General features: G+C 40.1%; 1 protein-coding gene across 2 annotated transcripts in view; it reads right to left on the bottom strand.

The window, feature by feature from the left end:
- Positions 1-16,080, bottom strand: part of CTNNA1 (catenin alpha 1) — a 214,638-nt gene that overhangs the window by 50,446 nt on the left and 148,112 nt on the right. For both annotated transcript variants that reach the window (XM_075541626.1, XM_075541627.1), the window contains exons 8-9: positions 11,156-11,236; positions 9,865-10,017 (exon numbers count right to left, since the gene is read on the bottom strand). In XM_075541626.1, the coding sequence (XP_075397741.1) occupies positions 9,865-10,017; positions 11,156-11,236 (234 nt within the window). The remainder of the gene's footprint in view (positions 1-9,864; positions 10,018-11,155; positions 11,237-16,080) is intronic.

Here is a 16,080-nt window from a genome sequence, read left to right as displayed (position 1 = left end):
AGTTAAAAGTTGAGCTCGTCCAAGACCTGAAGGGTGACTAAGGGCCACAGTCTCAGGGGTTCCATCAGCCTCTATCAGATGGGTAAGCCTGGTCCTTTTTACTCATTTACTCACTGCAATGAGTCCATTTCGGCTCAAAGTGATCCTACAGCATAGGGGAGAAGTAGTTTTACGAGACTGTAACTCTTTATAAGAGTAGAAAGGCTCAACTTTCTCCGAGGGGCGGCTGGTGGATTTGTACTGCTGACCTTGGAGTTAGCAGTCCAATGAGTAACCTGCTATGCCACCAGGCCTCCTCTTTACAAGGGAGCTAAAAAGGTTGGTTGATTTGTTGTTGTTGATGTTGTTTGGGGGGGGGGGTGTTGTGTCATCATATTTTAATTATATTTTCCCACAAACCTTTTAAAATTGTTAATAAATCATTTTATTGGGGGTTCATACATCTCTTATCACAATCCATACATAAATTGTCTCAAGCACATTTGTACATAAGTTGCCATCATCATTTCCAGAACATTTTCTTTCTACTTGAGCTGTTGGTATCAGCTTTTTTCCCTTGATAAATTAAAAATTATTTTTTGTTTTACACGTTTTATTAAATGCCTTCCATTCTGCATTTCAGTAATTGTAAATGGCAAAATCGTAGCGTGATGTAAGTATATCTAACCTCTGCACATAAATCTAGTTTGAAAAAAGTCCTAGTAAATAAGTACCATATATATAAATATATATCTTTTTAAAAGTTTATGAAATCTAAGATATGCATATTGAAATTAGATTTCCTGGGCAGTACTAAAAAATTATATGGCCAAAGAATATTTACAAAAAAGAGAAGCAGCTTCAAAATGAGAAAGATAGGTACTGCCAGATGGGATGCTCACTAAGCTATTTTCCCAGCAGAAAGATCTGTGCATGAAGGCCGATGCCGTCTTCTCTGTATATTTGCTCTTTGATCTCAAACACCCTGATATTCTTGCAAATAATACCATTAAAACCTATTCCTTCCCCATCTGCAATAAAGTGTTTACCACCTTGTACATGGCTACTGGTTTAATAAAACATAATCCCAATAGCTGATTAACACCAATGTTTAAAATTACAGTAGGAAATTTAATTTTCCTACTTAATATTGTAATAGAAGACTTAAAAAATAACAAAAGATTATCTCTGTTCCAAACTTGGGTTAATTTAAATGATTTTCACTACAGCTAACCTGAATGTTCGAATCACTTCCAAGAGTAAGTTTACTAAGGAGGTGGCCGCGGATCATCTGGTAGCCTTTCTTGGCTGAGTAAGGCCAGGTTTTTCCCATGCTTCCCTCTGATTCAGGAGACTACTGGGGTCCCATCATGTGTGCTCACAGAGGGCTCCTAGAACCCTCTTTGGTCAGCCTGTTCCCCACCCCCCAGAAATTATTTTTCTTTTCATATTTTACACCATCTGCTGTCTTCCTGCACCCACATTTTTGTTGTTCATCCCCCTGGGGGGAGATTAGTTGGTTGTATGTTGATCATTGCCATCAGTTCCCCCTTTCTCCCGCCACTTTCCCCCCTTCCCTCATGGTATCCCTATACTCTCTATTGGTCCTGAGGGGTTTATCTAGCCTGGATTCTGTGTGTTGAGAGCTCATACTGGTCTATATGCTCTGGTGGTCTAGCCTGATTTGTAAGATAGAACTGGGGTCATGATGGGGGGGGGGGGGGAGAGAAAAAGCATTAAAGAACTAAAAGTATGTTGTGTGTTTCCTTGGTGTTAGTTATCCTGCACCTTGGCTGACTCAGCCCTTCCTTGTGACCCTTCTGTGAGGGGATGTCCAACTATCTACAGATGGGCTTTGGATCTCTATTCCAACCCCCCTCGTTCGCATGAAAATGGTTGTTTGTTTTGTGTCTTCTGGCGGCTGATACGTGACCCCCTCAACACCTCCCGATCAACATGGGTTGGTGTGCTACTTCCATGTGGGCTTTGTTGCTTCCTTGCTAGAAAGCCATTTATTTACTTCAAGCCTTTAAGACCCCCGACACTATATCTTGTAATAGCTGGACACCATCAGCTTTCTTCAAATGAGCTATGCACCCATTTTTGCCTCCAGCAATCATGTTGGAAAGGTAAACATCACAGAATGCCATGTTATTAGAACAAAGTTTTCTTGTGTTGAGAGAGGACTTGAGCAGAGGCCCAATGTCTATCTGCTACCTTTATACTTAACATAAATATATGTACACAGACCTATATCACTATTGTTATATACTTACAGATGTACATGCTTATGGTTAGACCTCTATGAATGTCTTTTGCTTCTAGTTCTTCCCTCCATTTCCTTTTACTTTCCCCCACTATCATGTTCCTACCTTCACATGGCTCTCTGGACTTCCTCTGGGCTACACTGAACTTGATGGAACACCACCAGGCACTCTATGCCCTCCTGGCCATCAATTTTAGATCTCTTGTTGTTCCCTGTCTCTGGGTTTATTTCCCGTTCCTCCCCACCCATCTCCCTTTCCTTTGTCCTCCTGGACCGTCAGTCACATTGTTTTCTCCTTGGGATTGTTTATCCTGCCCATTTTACAATGATAGACATTAAAAAGAAAAAAGGGGGGATTGGGGTGGGAGACGCCTTTGAATAGCTCCAGGTCTGTGTGCTGACCCTTATGAATGTTTTCCGATTGGGTTTGATGCAGTGCCAAACCTTGCCCCCCAAAGTCCGAAGTCTATTTTCAGGGACTTTGTTGCTTTGCTCCCCTTGCTGCTCTGTTGCACTCCCTTTGCAATTATATGCCCTGGTGTGTGTGTGTGGGGAGGGGGGGTGTCAGACTGGGCATAAATCCCATCTGTTTCCAGTGCTGTCCCGTTAGCACTGTGGGTCGGTAAACGGACACTGTGTCTTGTGGTGGGGCCAACCTGTGCATTGGCTACTCTGAGTGGATATGTTATCCTGGAAGCTTGGTGGGCCAGGATGCTGTTCGTTTGTTCATATTCTCTCCAGCTCTCCCATCCTCCCTTTCTAGTTTGTTCTCATGTGGTCTGGGAAGACCTGCCATTTTCCCCAGGCACAAACTTTTTGAAGTCCTTTTCCATTATTCTGAGTGTTGGTCCACAGTTTTCACCTGCCCTATCCTATTATGATTCCACTCTGAGTGATCACTGTGGTGAGCTAGGCACCATCTAGTTTTTCTGGTCTCTTGGTTGTATAGTCTGGGGTTGACCTGGTCCACTGGTTCTGTGGACTCTTTCTGTGCATTTTATTTTTTTCACTCTTCTTTGCTAGAGACAGGGTGGGGGTAACAGGTACACCTTCAGTTACTGCACTTTCTGAGTGTGGGAAACAGAAGGATTTCTCCCAAGTTGTCTCTCCCAAATATATGCCAAACTTAGCTGCTTGCAAATGACTATACACTTGGAGGTCATCAGAAGTACCGTATATACTCACATTGTGCTGAAAAACTGGGGTTCGGCTTATACACAGATCAGTGGTACCCCAGCGAGGTGTAACATCTCACTGCACCCCACCCCCCCGTAACAAGATGAGTGCCCATTATCTCGCAGGTAATTGCTGTTTCTCTGCTGTTCATTCAAAGCTCCACTGACACTGCAGGGCTTTGAATGTTTGTTTACTCATATCTAACCAATCAGAGCCGTCCTATGACATGGATGGCTCCAATTCGCAGAAGCACCCATAGTTATTCACTTACGCTGGTAGCTGAACTGGTAAGGATGTGTCTGTGGCTGCACTCCGTCTCTCCCCTCTGGTCTGTGTTAATTTACATTCTGCATCTCCCGCCTGCATGAACTGCCTGCCTCCCCCCCCCCCTCCTCCCAGCTAATAGGTCGTGGGGGTGGGGGCATTACCATGAAGTTCTTTTTCAAAGTCTTGGTTTTTTTTAATCTAATTAGAAATGGATACTCTTGAACCAAAACAAAAACGTCGGTCATATGAGGATGGTTTCAAAATGAAGTTTGTGTCAAGAGCAGAAGAGAGCAATAACAGTATTGCAAGTAGGGAATTCTGACAAAAAGCAAGTGAGGGAGTGGTGAAAAACGAAGGCTGACTTGGAACAGATTCCAAAAGCTAAAAAAGCTCGGCATGGTTTAACGTTTTTTTATGGGGCTCTAGATAATGAACTGCATAAATGGGTTATGGAGTGTCGTCAAAATGGTCACTGTGTAACAAGGCATGGGAATCCACATACATGCTCTACAAATGGTCAAAGGATGACAAATATAAAGCACCAGGTATTGAAAAATTTGCTGCATCAGCAGGATGGTACACCCGCATCATTAATAGGTTTGGCCTACTATGCTTGAGACAAAGAACAAAGATTGCCCAGAAATTGCCACAAGATCTTGAAGAAAAAATTATGTCATTCCAGTCATTTATTACAAAACAAAGAAGGATTTATAATTATGACCTAGCAGATATTGAGAATATGGATGAAACTACCATAACTTTTGATCTTCAAAGCAACAGAACTGTGGCAAGTTTAGGGGGAAAAAAAACCATTTTTCTCAAAACCACAGGAAATGAAAAAAATTAAAAAAACACTTTACAGTTGTTCTATCATGTTTGGCTAATGGAACTAAGCTGCGTCCTGTCATTATTTTTAAAAGAAAGACCTTGCCTAAAAAGATCAAATTCCCACCAAGAATTACTGTGTGTGCTCATGTTAAAGGCTGGCTGGATGAAGACAGAACAAAAAAATGGCTGGAAGAAATTTGGAACCGACAACCAGGAGCAGCCTTAAAGAAAAAGCCATCGTTACTTCTTTGGGATATGTTCAGAGCCTACCTATCGGATGACATAAAAAATTTTGGCAAAATCTAGTAAAGTTACTTTAGCTGTTATTCCAGGTGGGTTTACATCTGTACTGCAGCCTCTAGATGGATCTTTTGATGTGGCATGAGTGGATGTCATCTGGTCAAGCCCGACTAACAAAAGGAGGAAATTTCATGAAGCCTGACATAGAGTTAATAGCAAAGTGGGTTTGAGAAGCATGGGAAGACATTCCAGAAGACATGGTGCGACATGCCTCCCAGAAATGTAGTATCAGTAATGCTATGGATGGCAGTGAAGACTGCGCTTTGTATGAAAATGACAGCAGTGATGGTGATGATGGTGATCTCAGTGAGGACAGCGTCTATGATGACCTCACACCAGCTGAAGCTCTGCATTGGGATACAGCCCACAAGTGAGCTTTCATCATATTAAATTACTAGACACATATCACTGGAAACTGCTCTGTAAGCAGTGGGTAACACGCAGAAGCTGCTGAACCACACCATGCTTCCTATAGAGCCCTGATTTTAATGACATGGCCACTGAAGACAATGAGAAGGGCATGAGGGCAACAGTGTAGACAAGTTCTATCTCGGTGTTGTAGAGGACAAGCTACATATAATTGCTCAGAAGGTCAATTAAATACAAGAAGTATTCAATCAAGAAAATGATTTCGAATGTAAGTTGAATAGGTCTTGCATGACATTTTTTAAACATCAGATTTGATGACGAAAGAAAAGACAATTCTTTGCTTAAAGTGGCATGAATTTGGAGGAGTAGCCACCATACCTAACATTAGACTCCATTATGACGTTTACACTGGATACAGGTCAAAACTGCAAGGAGAGATAACCAACCATCTAGATCACCACAGATAGACAAGGCAAATGGGACTCAACCAACCCTCATTGCCATCAAGTTGATTCAGACTCATATTGACTCTACAGGACAGGGTAGAACTAACTACCCCTGTGGGTTTCCCAAACTTGTCATTCTTTACTTGCCATTGTTCACCCACGGAGCAACGGGTGTTTTCTAAATTCTGACCTATGGCTGGCAGTCCAACGTGTAACCCACCCATGTGCCACCAGGGCTCCCCTGGAGACTGGGACTAGGTGGCAACTACTGTGGAGAGATCTCATGGCTCTAGCTGACTGTAAGTCTGGTGGGAACAGCACAGTGCTGCCCAAAAGGGTGAAGCCACCAGGCGAACTGGCCAGTTTTCCCTCAGGAATGACAGTAGCTTCAGCTGCTCTGTGCCTGGGGCTATCCCTAGAGTGATATCCAATGGAGGCTGCCACCTGAGAGGGGGGCATGGGACAGGGACTCCGGAAGACGCCAGGAAATCAAGACCAGAGGTCAGCAAACTTTTAGATAAAGCCAATCCTGTCCCTCACAATTTAAAAATTATTCCAGAGCCATAAATATATTTTTTAAAACAAATGAAATCACCATTATCTGAGTAACATTTTTTTTAATGGTACTAATCTCAGAGTCCAGTAGCTGGTTTCCATGAAATGTTAGCTTCAACAATACTGATGTTTAACCCAGACACTCCGTTGTTTAAAATAGACCGCAAAGTTGAGGCAGCCTCATTATTTCTATGTTAAACGTGCAAAAAGGATTAAAGCAATGCCCAAACCAACAGTGGCTGTTTTCTCTCATACCGCTCTAAATATTTTAAGTTCCCTGAATTAAAGAGCAAATCTGGAGCATTTAGCTTTTATTAGTTATTTTAGGTTCTGTAAAATCTTACTCAGATGCCCTTCTGTTGACTGTTGTTACCTTGCCTTTCTCATTCTACTGAGACTAGTTCCTGATTGATTTTCCTTTACTTAAAAAAATGGTTTTTTTTTCTTTTTTTGTTAGTGAGAGTGAGTGAGAGCGTTAGTGAGTCAGTGAAAGAGTGAGTTCCAGAGTCAGTGAGTGAGAGAGTTAGTGAGTGAATGAGAGTGAGTCACTGAGAGAGTGAGTGAGTGAGAATGAGAGTGTGAGTGAGTCATTGAGAGTTAGTGAGAATGAGTCAGTGAGAGAGAGACTAAGTGTGTGAGTGAGTGAGAGTGAGAGTAAGAGAGTGAGAGTGAGTGAGAGAGTGAGTGAATGAGAGTGAGTCTGAGTAACATATTTTAAAATCGTTCAATGTTACTTCAGTGCCACATGTATATGATAAAAGAGCCACAGTTTGCATGCCCTGTCTAGACCAATACGCTTATACAGAAATAACATGTGACTCACTTATTTTTAATGCAGTAACTACATTAAATACATAAAGAGCTGAAATGTGCAATATATTTTATTTAGCCCCCCCCAAAGTATTCTTGTCTTAACATATAATCAATATAAAAGTATTACTGCGATATTTTACTTTTTCTTTCATCCCACAGCTATGTGTACTTTATACTCCATAGCCTCCTCAATCGAGACTGGGTGGTGGTCGTGGTGGTGGTGTGTGCGTGTTACAATAAGAAAACAGGCAAGGATAAGTTCCAGAGGGAAAAACAGTGGCTCTCCTTTCCCAGAAGTCAGACTCCACAGGAGGGAAAGTTTCCCAGTGTTGAGGTTATTAACAAACCAGGCTGAGACCCATGATTCCATGGGAAAGGACCAGTCCCTGAGGTGTGAGGCCATGGAGAGAATCTTACAGGGGAAGAGCCTCCTGGGAAAAGGAGAGCACAAACAACTCGCCAGGCAAGGGAAATGGCAATGCCCAACGTAAGCAGCCTCATACAGTCTCTAGGTAATGTTAGAGGAAACAAAACTGCCTGTCTGAGCCCTTCTACACCACGTTTACGGTTCTATAGTAAGCTAGGCTGGCACATGACTTTCCACACACACAACTTCAAAACGGGGAGGCCACCCAGTGCAAGCCTGGCAGAATTCACAGCAGCTGCAGAATGGAGTCAGTTCTCCTCTTCCTACCAGAGGCCTACCTCTTCCAGGTCTGCCCAGCAGTCACACCACACTCTGCCGCCATTACCTCCAGGGAAACTGGCATGTACAATTCCATGTCCCACCCACCCAATTTAAGGGGGTTCATCCAAAGAAAAATAAGGAGAAATTGGAATAATAACAGAATCGCAATGAAGCATTTTACCTTCGTTTAGAGCAAATCTCTCACTGGTTCAGAGTGTTCCATGATATACAAAAGTGATGTGGAGAGGAGACATTGTCATTGAAGAATAAAGTTCATCCCTGAGTCAGGAATGTGAGGCTTCAACAACACCTTTAAAGCTCATTTCTTTTCCATGCAGGTATGCAATTATATCTCCAAGTGTCTCTATTCCCATAAGTGTAATTAAACTGTTTGCGGAATAGTGCTACGAAGCCTATTCATGTCTGAAGCAATGAAAGGCCATGTGCCGTTAAATACATATAAAGTACATGTGGGCAGCGAAGGGGATGGGGGGCATGGAGAAGGAAGAAAGGTGATAGAGAAGGGTGAGCTGTGATGGGAACATCAAGCTCTGAACTCTAGGGAGGCCTTGGTTGTTAAGTGCCGAATGAAAAATATATTCATGGGAAAAGCAGGATCTCCAATACCACCTAATGCTTCCCAGTGGGTGTTGGGTCATTCGCCAAGCTAATGGCACAGCTCTCATTGTTGGGAGTGATGCAAACTTGGTGGCTTTAGGCAAGTTACTTAACCTAAGCCTCTGTTTTCTTACCTCAGAAATATGGTTGTGGGGAACACGGTGCATTTGCACACACCTGACCTGGAGTCCGCACTCCACAGGGGTCAGCTGTTAGGCTACAGATGCTCCTGATGACTCAGATGGCCCAAATAAAGCACCATCCAGCTCAAAGACAGAGAAAGTCTGTTCTTATGAGGTTCTGCACTACTGGTGTCTATTTCCCAATGCCCTGGGCTGGCAATGCCCTGGCTTCCTTCCTCATAGGCATGCAGGTGAGGTCCCAACATCCACCAAGCTCTCTGATGCATAGGCTGCTATAGGAAGTTGGCTTCCTGAAGACAAACTTTGAACACCTGTAGGTTGCATCTTATGCTGTCGTGTGACTATTGAGAACAAGATTTATGTTTAATGGAGGAACACAAATTGATAGTCTCAATTTTAATTCCAAATGCCAGAATCATTAACTTAAATAGCAGAATGACCGACGTATTCTGTACATAATTAATTCCAGTCAGATTAATGTTCAAAGACCAGATTTAAATTTTGTAAAGCTAATGTGATTACTGATGTTTTCCTTAGACTCTTTCTATGGCATTAACTTGGCCTAATATCACTATAAATCCAAATGTGCACGATACATTTAACATAGAAGCTCATTTTCTGTCCTCACATAATAACCAACTTACCAAATGTCCTTTGGAATATCTTTTCCAAATATTAAATGTTCTACATTAAGGTTATAAAATCAGGTTAACTTGGGCACATGCTTAATGTGTCAAATTTCTAAGATATGATAATGATGAAGTGAATATATTAAACCAGTAATAATTTCCATTAGTAGGAAATAATATCCAAAAGGTAGGAGCCACCTAACTTACCTGCAAACTAATGGCAATTCACACCTTTTTCGTTGTCCCACCCTAGAAACTAGAGACTTATGTACTCGTTCCTTTTACACAAACTTATCCAGTTATCAACATACGACAGCTTAATTTTTCCCTTTAAAATACTAAGATTGGGCCAAGTCAGAGTAAGGCCAAACACCTGGCGTATATCACTTCTTGTAGTCTTCAAAATGACCGAGGTAGGTTATTATCAGAATCTCCACTTCGCAGATAAGAAATGGGAATTCAGAAAATTAAGTACCTTTCCAGGATTTAAACCCCGGCAGTTGGCGTCTGCTCTTAACCCACCACTCTCTTATGGGCCATTACCTTTTTTTATCTGCATAAAAATCAAGTGGAAATTAAGGTTCCAGGATACCACAGACACAAACTATGTGACAAAAACCAGTAGTGTGAGATAGATATGAAGTGTAAGGAAAGACTACCAATTTGCACACATCACTTATTAAGTGTTCCCTTATGAGCAATTTTAGATGATTAAATAACATCTGATTAAAAAACCAAAACACTCCACCCAAGTTATCTACAATTACAAAACAGCTGATACACTTACCTCAATCAATTTGTTGGCATGTTCACGGAAAACTTGAGCATACTCTTTAACTTCTTTTTCATTTCCATTCTTTGCAGCTTCAATCAATACTAGAAGTGGAACGTTGGTTTCCAGGAAAGAATCTGAAACATGGTCCATGACGGCTTTGCGGAGCTAATAATTAAATTGTAAAAACTTGAGTTTACTTTGACCAAACAGCTTTTTCCCCTTGTACTTTTAAATCTAACGACAGTGGCACGGGAGCTGGACTGCACTTACGTGCAGTTGATGAGATGCAGTTCTATAAAACCGCCACACAGTAAACACATGATTGCGGAGACAATGCTTGCATTGTGGTTGTGGCATTTTAACGAACAGAATCTGTTTCAAGACCTTTATCACTTTTCTTTGACATTACAAAACTGGAGTTTATATCTTAAACAAAAAGTAGCTCTGGATTAAACTGGCCCATAGCCTGAAGATGTATGTAATGAGTGTTTACAGGCGATATAAAAATGCTAGCGTGTGGAGTGGGTATTTCCTGGCCTAACAGGATCACAACACCATGAACCTTGAACTGAAAGGTTTGAATAACCATTTCTGACACTGCTTCACCAAAAGAAAACTAAGGATTTAGTGATACAGTCCAACTTTAAGTTTGCTTGGATCACACATGAGCAATAAAATATCTCTCCATTCTATCTTGAAAATGAACATTCTAATTTCTTTTTGTATCTTAATATACTTTTATTAATTCAACCTTATCTTCTTTCAAAGATAAAATTCCACTTACTCTAAAATACTAATGGGTTATTTGAAATTAAGTGAAAAAATTCTTTAAGCCTGTAATTAGTAAGAAGAAAAATTGAACACTCCAAATATCTATACACCCCGCTTTTCAAACTATAATCTGATGTCCACCAAGAGTGCAAGTGAGATACAAGCCTGTCATAGAGAGGGGACAGGGCAAGTCCGTAACTAGGATTTCAGTCGCTGGTGTACAGAAGCTAACATATCCAGACCCTTCAGGGTATTTTCACAAGTGTCGAAGGCATCTTAAATTGATTCTCTCACCTGTGCATCCTTTTCACATTAGAGCTAATTTATTCAGTTTATTCCAAAGGGACTGAATCATTCTGGGTCCCCATGAGATTTTACTAGCCATTTAGAAGTTTGTTAGCAAATGCAGAGACAGTCACTTTGCAGTGAAAAGCCATACAATTTCCCTAATAAGGCATGGCTATTTGTTGAGATTTTAATTAAATTACAAAACTAAGAATTCCAGAAAGAAGGGACACATTCTTCTACTTACCTGTCTACGGAGGTCCCTGGTCTTCTTGGTCATTTTATCTATTGCAGAGTTCAATGCATCACTTCTCTCTTTACGTCCAGCCTAGAAAAGAAGAGATGAATTGTACAATTAGAACTTTAATGATAACTTTTATTTCAGCTAAGTCATCATGTGGGGAGGAAGTGGGGAAGAGTTTTTAAATAACAATCCAACTGTATGATGCTCACAGTCCACACAATCAGATGACTGGAACTGAAGAAGTTCTGCCAAAATCAAAAACTTTCATTTTAATGTTTAGGTTTTAAAACTTACATTTGTATTTTAATTCCTGGCTCTCGCTACACCACACTCATTAAAGAGCCCACTCTCTCTGAACTATTAGTAAGAATGAGTCACACCTGATTTGATGAACCTCAATTTGACTGTCTAGAAAGATGGCACCTGGTACTGAAATAACGTGAAAACCAATTCCAAAAGGAGATGAAGGTGTACCATGCTGGGCTAGAGTTGATAGGCATTATGCAACTCCGTTAATAACTGCTTTGTAAAATTATTTCAGTATTTTTTCAAAATTCTAGACTACATTTAATACAATTGGATGGCAAAGCAAAGAATGCATTAGCCACTTCTAGAGAGGCAGGTAAATAAGCAATTCTCCTGAGCTCTGTCAGTTGTGTTGGAATTTGCCCGAGTGGCATTTTTTTAAAAACAATTTATTAGGGGCTCATACAACTCTTATCACAGTCCATACATAAACATACATCAATTGTATAAAGCACATCTGTACATTCTTTGCCCTAATCATTTTCTTTTCTTTTTTTTACATTTTATTAGGGGCTCATACAACTCTTATCACAATCCACAAATATACATACATCAATTGTATAAAACACATCTGTACATTCTTTGCCCTAATCACTCTCAAAGCATTTGCTCTCCACTTAAGCCCTCCGCATCAGGTCCTCTTTTTTCCCCCCCTCCTTCCCCGCTCCCCCCTGCCCCAGTGGCATTTTAAGGAGAATTTAAATAGATTGTGGTGAAAGGCAAGGTACAAATGCATTTATCCCAGATAGAGATAGTCATGTCCCCCAAAATGACTTTAAAACATCAACTAGACTAAATGATTTACTTTGAAAAGTTATGTCAAGCATATGAAATATGCTCAAAAATGTCCAAACCATCAAGTATGGCTCTCTCTGTAGAAGATGTTAGTAAATCACAGGAGAAATACAAATGAATGGAAGAATTAGCCCCCCTATGTTCTCCCTTGGGTACCATACCGTCCTGAAACATTCTGGTAGGGGTACCCTGTCATTACATACAACCGCACAGCTCAAAAAGTGGTCGGGGATCAGGAAAATTGGTTAGATGTTTACTGTGTGCCTTTTATGTATTCGTGTTACTACTTATGCCTAATCTCTTTAATTGAGAAAATCCCACTTGTCTCTCTACCTCCATTTCTACGGAGGACAGAGAAGGAATGTTGATATAGGCTATCAGTAATGTGTAAGCTGTCAAGTCAGTTCAGATTTAAAAGTGATCTTTGAGATCAAAGTAAAACTGTCCTCTAGAATTGATTTCCAAAGAGTTATGGGAACAGATCACCAGTCGTTTTCCCCTGCAGAATGACTGGTGGGTTTGAAGGGCTTTGAGGTCAGCAGTCAGGTGCTAAACCGCTGTTCTCCATAGGGGTTCCTTCGAGGCTATTTAGTAGAGGAAAAATGGGATACAAGAAGGGTTTTATGAGTAGTAAGAGTCGAAATATAAAAAATTTATAAAAGCCATGATCAAATCTGGTTGGGGTTGCATCCTTTACTTTATCTTCAATACTATTCATGAGATTTAGCACTTTATTCTATTAATGGGGGACAATAGTCACCCTCAACAGAAACTGGGTGAGAGAATTTCAACATTCAGGAATGAGCTGAGGTTTACACAGGGCTAGCAGTCAGAAAAGAAGTAAAACTAAAGAGTATAATTAGGTGCTGATGATCTCAAAGGTCAAAATACCAACATCTAAGGCAAAAGTGGCCAAAATGGAATGGAGAAATCAAATTGACCTCATAATTAAATCTTTAATCTGGAAAATCTCAGCACATCCCTTAGACACTCAAGCAAGAAGAATGGACTTCGAGCAAACCCAGTAATGTTCCCAGCTATATTTTTGGACGTTTCTAATAGATCAGTTGTTCCACAAATGGTTTGGAATTTGAAACCTCAAAGCTGGGCTCAATGACCTACCTTATAAGAGCTCAATTACCCTGAGCCTCAGCGGTCCAAAAATTTTCTTGAATTGGGATAAAATTATTTACTTTGAAAAGTTATGTAAAGGCAAATTCTTGACCTTGATATCTGATGGAATTATATTCAAACAGCAAATTTTACTTTAAGATGCAACCAACATTATGAACCTGTTAATTAATCAGGTGAAGTAGTTCAGCTAGAGTTATTTACTGAATACTTTAGGTTATAAGAGAGAGATCACCTTTTTAATCATAGCAGTGTGTCCAAATAGTACATCTGGGGTTCCAATCATTTTAAATATACCCACCACCTTGATACTGAGCTTGATGAAACAAAGTGGAAAGCTTGCTAACTTATACGATTTTTTAACTCTCAATGAAATTAAAGTTATGATTTTTAATTTCTAGCATTTGCTGGGCAAAAACTGAAGTTGGTCAATGAAAATGTTAGCAAAAACACTCCTATAGAAAGTGGCTCTTGATGTATGTATATGTATGGATTGTGATAAGAGTTGTATGAGTCCCTAATAAAATGTAAAAAAAGAAAAGAGGAGAAAAAAAAAGAAAATGATTAGGGCAAAAAATGTACAGATGTGCTTTATACAATTGATGTATGTATATGTATGAACTGTGAAAAGAATTGTATCAGCCCCAATAAATTGTTTAAAAAAAATAAATAAAAATAAATAATATAAAAAAAAAAGAAAATGTTAGCAAAAACACTCCTATAGAAAGTGGCTCTTGATGTATGTATATGTATGGATTGTGATAAGAGTTGTATGAGTCCCTAATAAAATGTAAAAAAAGAAAAGAGGAGAAAAAAAAAGAAAATGATTAGGGCAAAAAATGTACAGATGTGCTTTATACAATTGATGTATGTATATGTATGGACTGTGAAAAGAGTTGTATGAGCCCCTAATAAATTGTTTAAAAAAAAGAGAAAATGGCTCTTGGAAAAAACCTCAGTTCCTGCTGATTTGAGAGATTCCATTCTATGGAGCAGAGAAACCACCCAGGTTCACATATTTTGTTATGAGTAATCCTACCAAGCAGGGGCAAAAGGACCTTGTAGCAGTTATTAAAAAAAAACAACAACAACAAAAACAGATATGTGTGAATTGAGGTTAGGCAAAAGTTATTAGTGGGACTGCATGGCTTTGAAGGGCACTTGTTAGCACAAGCATGAAGTCACTTGCCTCACTCTTTCAAGAAAGGACTACTCTTTATTTCAACAAACTCAGCAGCTATTCGATTGGGCAGAACTAGCCATAATCATCCCCTCACACAGTTTAGAATATGGAATGAAATAAGTCAGAACAATACATAATACCGCAAAGCCCTGCACTGAGCAGAACGTACTAGTTTTGAATGGTGAATTAGAATGGTCAATAAAAGTTATGCAGAGGTTACATTTAAATTAGGAATTATAAGAAAATAAAAATGGACCTCTAGCGAGATGGCAACCACAGCAAACATGCTACCCAGACCCTCCACAACAAAAATCAAAATCCAAACAAACTCACTGCCTTCAATTCTGACTCATAGCATCCCTACAGGGCAGGGTAGAAGTGTCCCTGTGGGTTTCTGGGCTTGTAACTCTTTATGGGGGTAGAGAGCCTTATGTATCTCCCAGAGTGACTGGTAGTTGCAAACTGCCAACCTTGGGGTTAGTAACCATGAGGCCACCAGGACTTCTTAGAACAAAAACAGAAGAGATCAAATAAAAAAGATAGGGTGATTATCCTGGAATTCAGTGCTTCCGAGATTAGGCTAGAAAAGTAGACTGACTATCGCTTAGAAGAAACAACAAAATTGGCTAGAGAGGAGGCAGAGTGATGAGCACGTTGTCTGTCAGCTGGCCCGACAGAGAGCAGTCGTTTTGATCTTTGACAAGCAGCACAACAGGAATAGTGAAGAAGTACTCACACTTCAGATCATCAACCATTTGAGATCAAAGGGGCAGCCTTTATGCAAGGAGAAAGGGTTAGGAAAGGAGAAATGGAAATAAACAAAAGAAGGAAGTGAAATAACAGATGTCTCACTGCAGGGATTGCAATCAATGAGATGAAACAAAATGGTATGAACTGTTAAATGGAAAATGGATCTGATCTGTAAAACTTCACTGAATTCACAACAAAGAAGAAGTACAAATAAAACAAAGTATGAAGACTAATTTCCTAGAGGATTTTATTTGTTTTGATGATGACTTCTTAGAGAATAAGTATGCTTTCTTTGGAGAACTGATCCTGAGGAAAAAGCAAACATTTTCCTGTAACAAATTCCTAACCTACCAGCCACACATACCTACCAGATGACACCAGGTCTTGTAGCTGTGACGGGTGCCTATGTTCACCAATTCCTTGTCCAGTACCCTACACTCCTCAACTACTTGACTTCATTCCACCCTTGTAAATTTGCCCTTAATCCACAACATCTGGAAAGAGATTAATTTTGTCCCTGTCATTGCTGGTGAAAAGTGAAGGCACATGAGTCCCTATAAATAATATGCTAAAGATCTAGTGAGCCATAAAAAAATGACTCAATCTAAAATATAACTTCGCACTGCTTGCAGGGGAAACATGTTCTACAGGTTGATGAACAAATATGGTTTCTGCAGGTTTCTTCTACCAAAGCCTTTCTTCTTTTCCTACTTCTGTACATTCTCCCATGACCTCAACGACTATGGTCACTCCACAATCTTCC

Source organism: Tenrec ecaudatus, chromosome 2 (genome assembly GCF_050624435.1).
Source record: "Tenrec ecaudatus isolate mTenEca1 chromosome 2, mTenEca1.hap1, whole genome shotgun sequence".
Taxonomy (NCBI): Eukaryota; Metazoa; Chordata; class Mammalia; order Afrosoricida; family Tenrecidae; genus Tenrec; species Tenrec ecaudatus.
The sequence above is the reverse complement of the archived record's forward strand: the minus strand, read 5'-3'. Positions and strand labels throughout refer to the sequence as shown.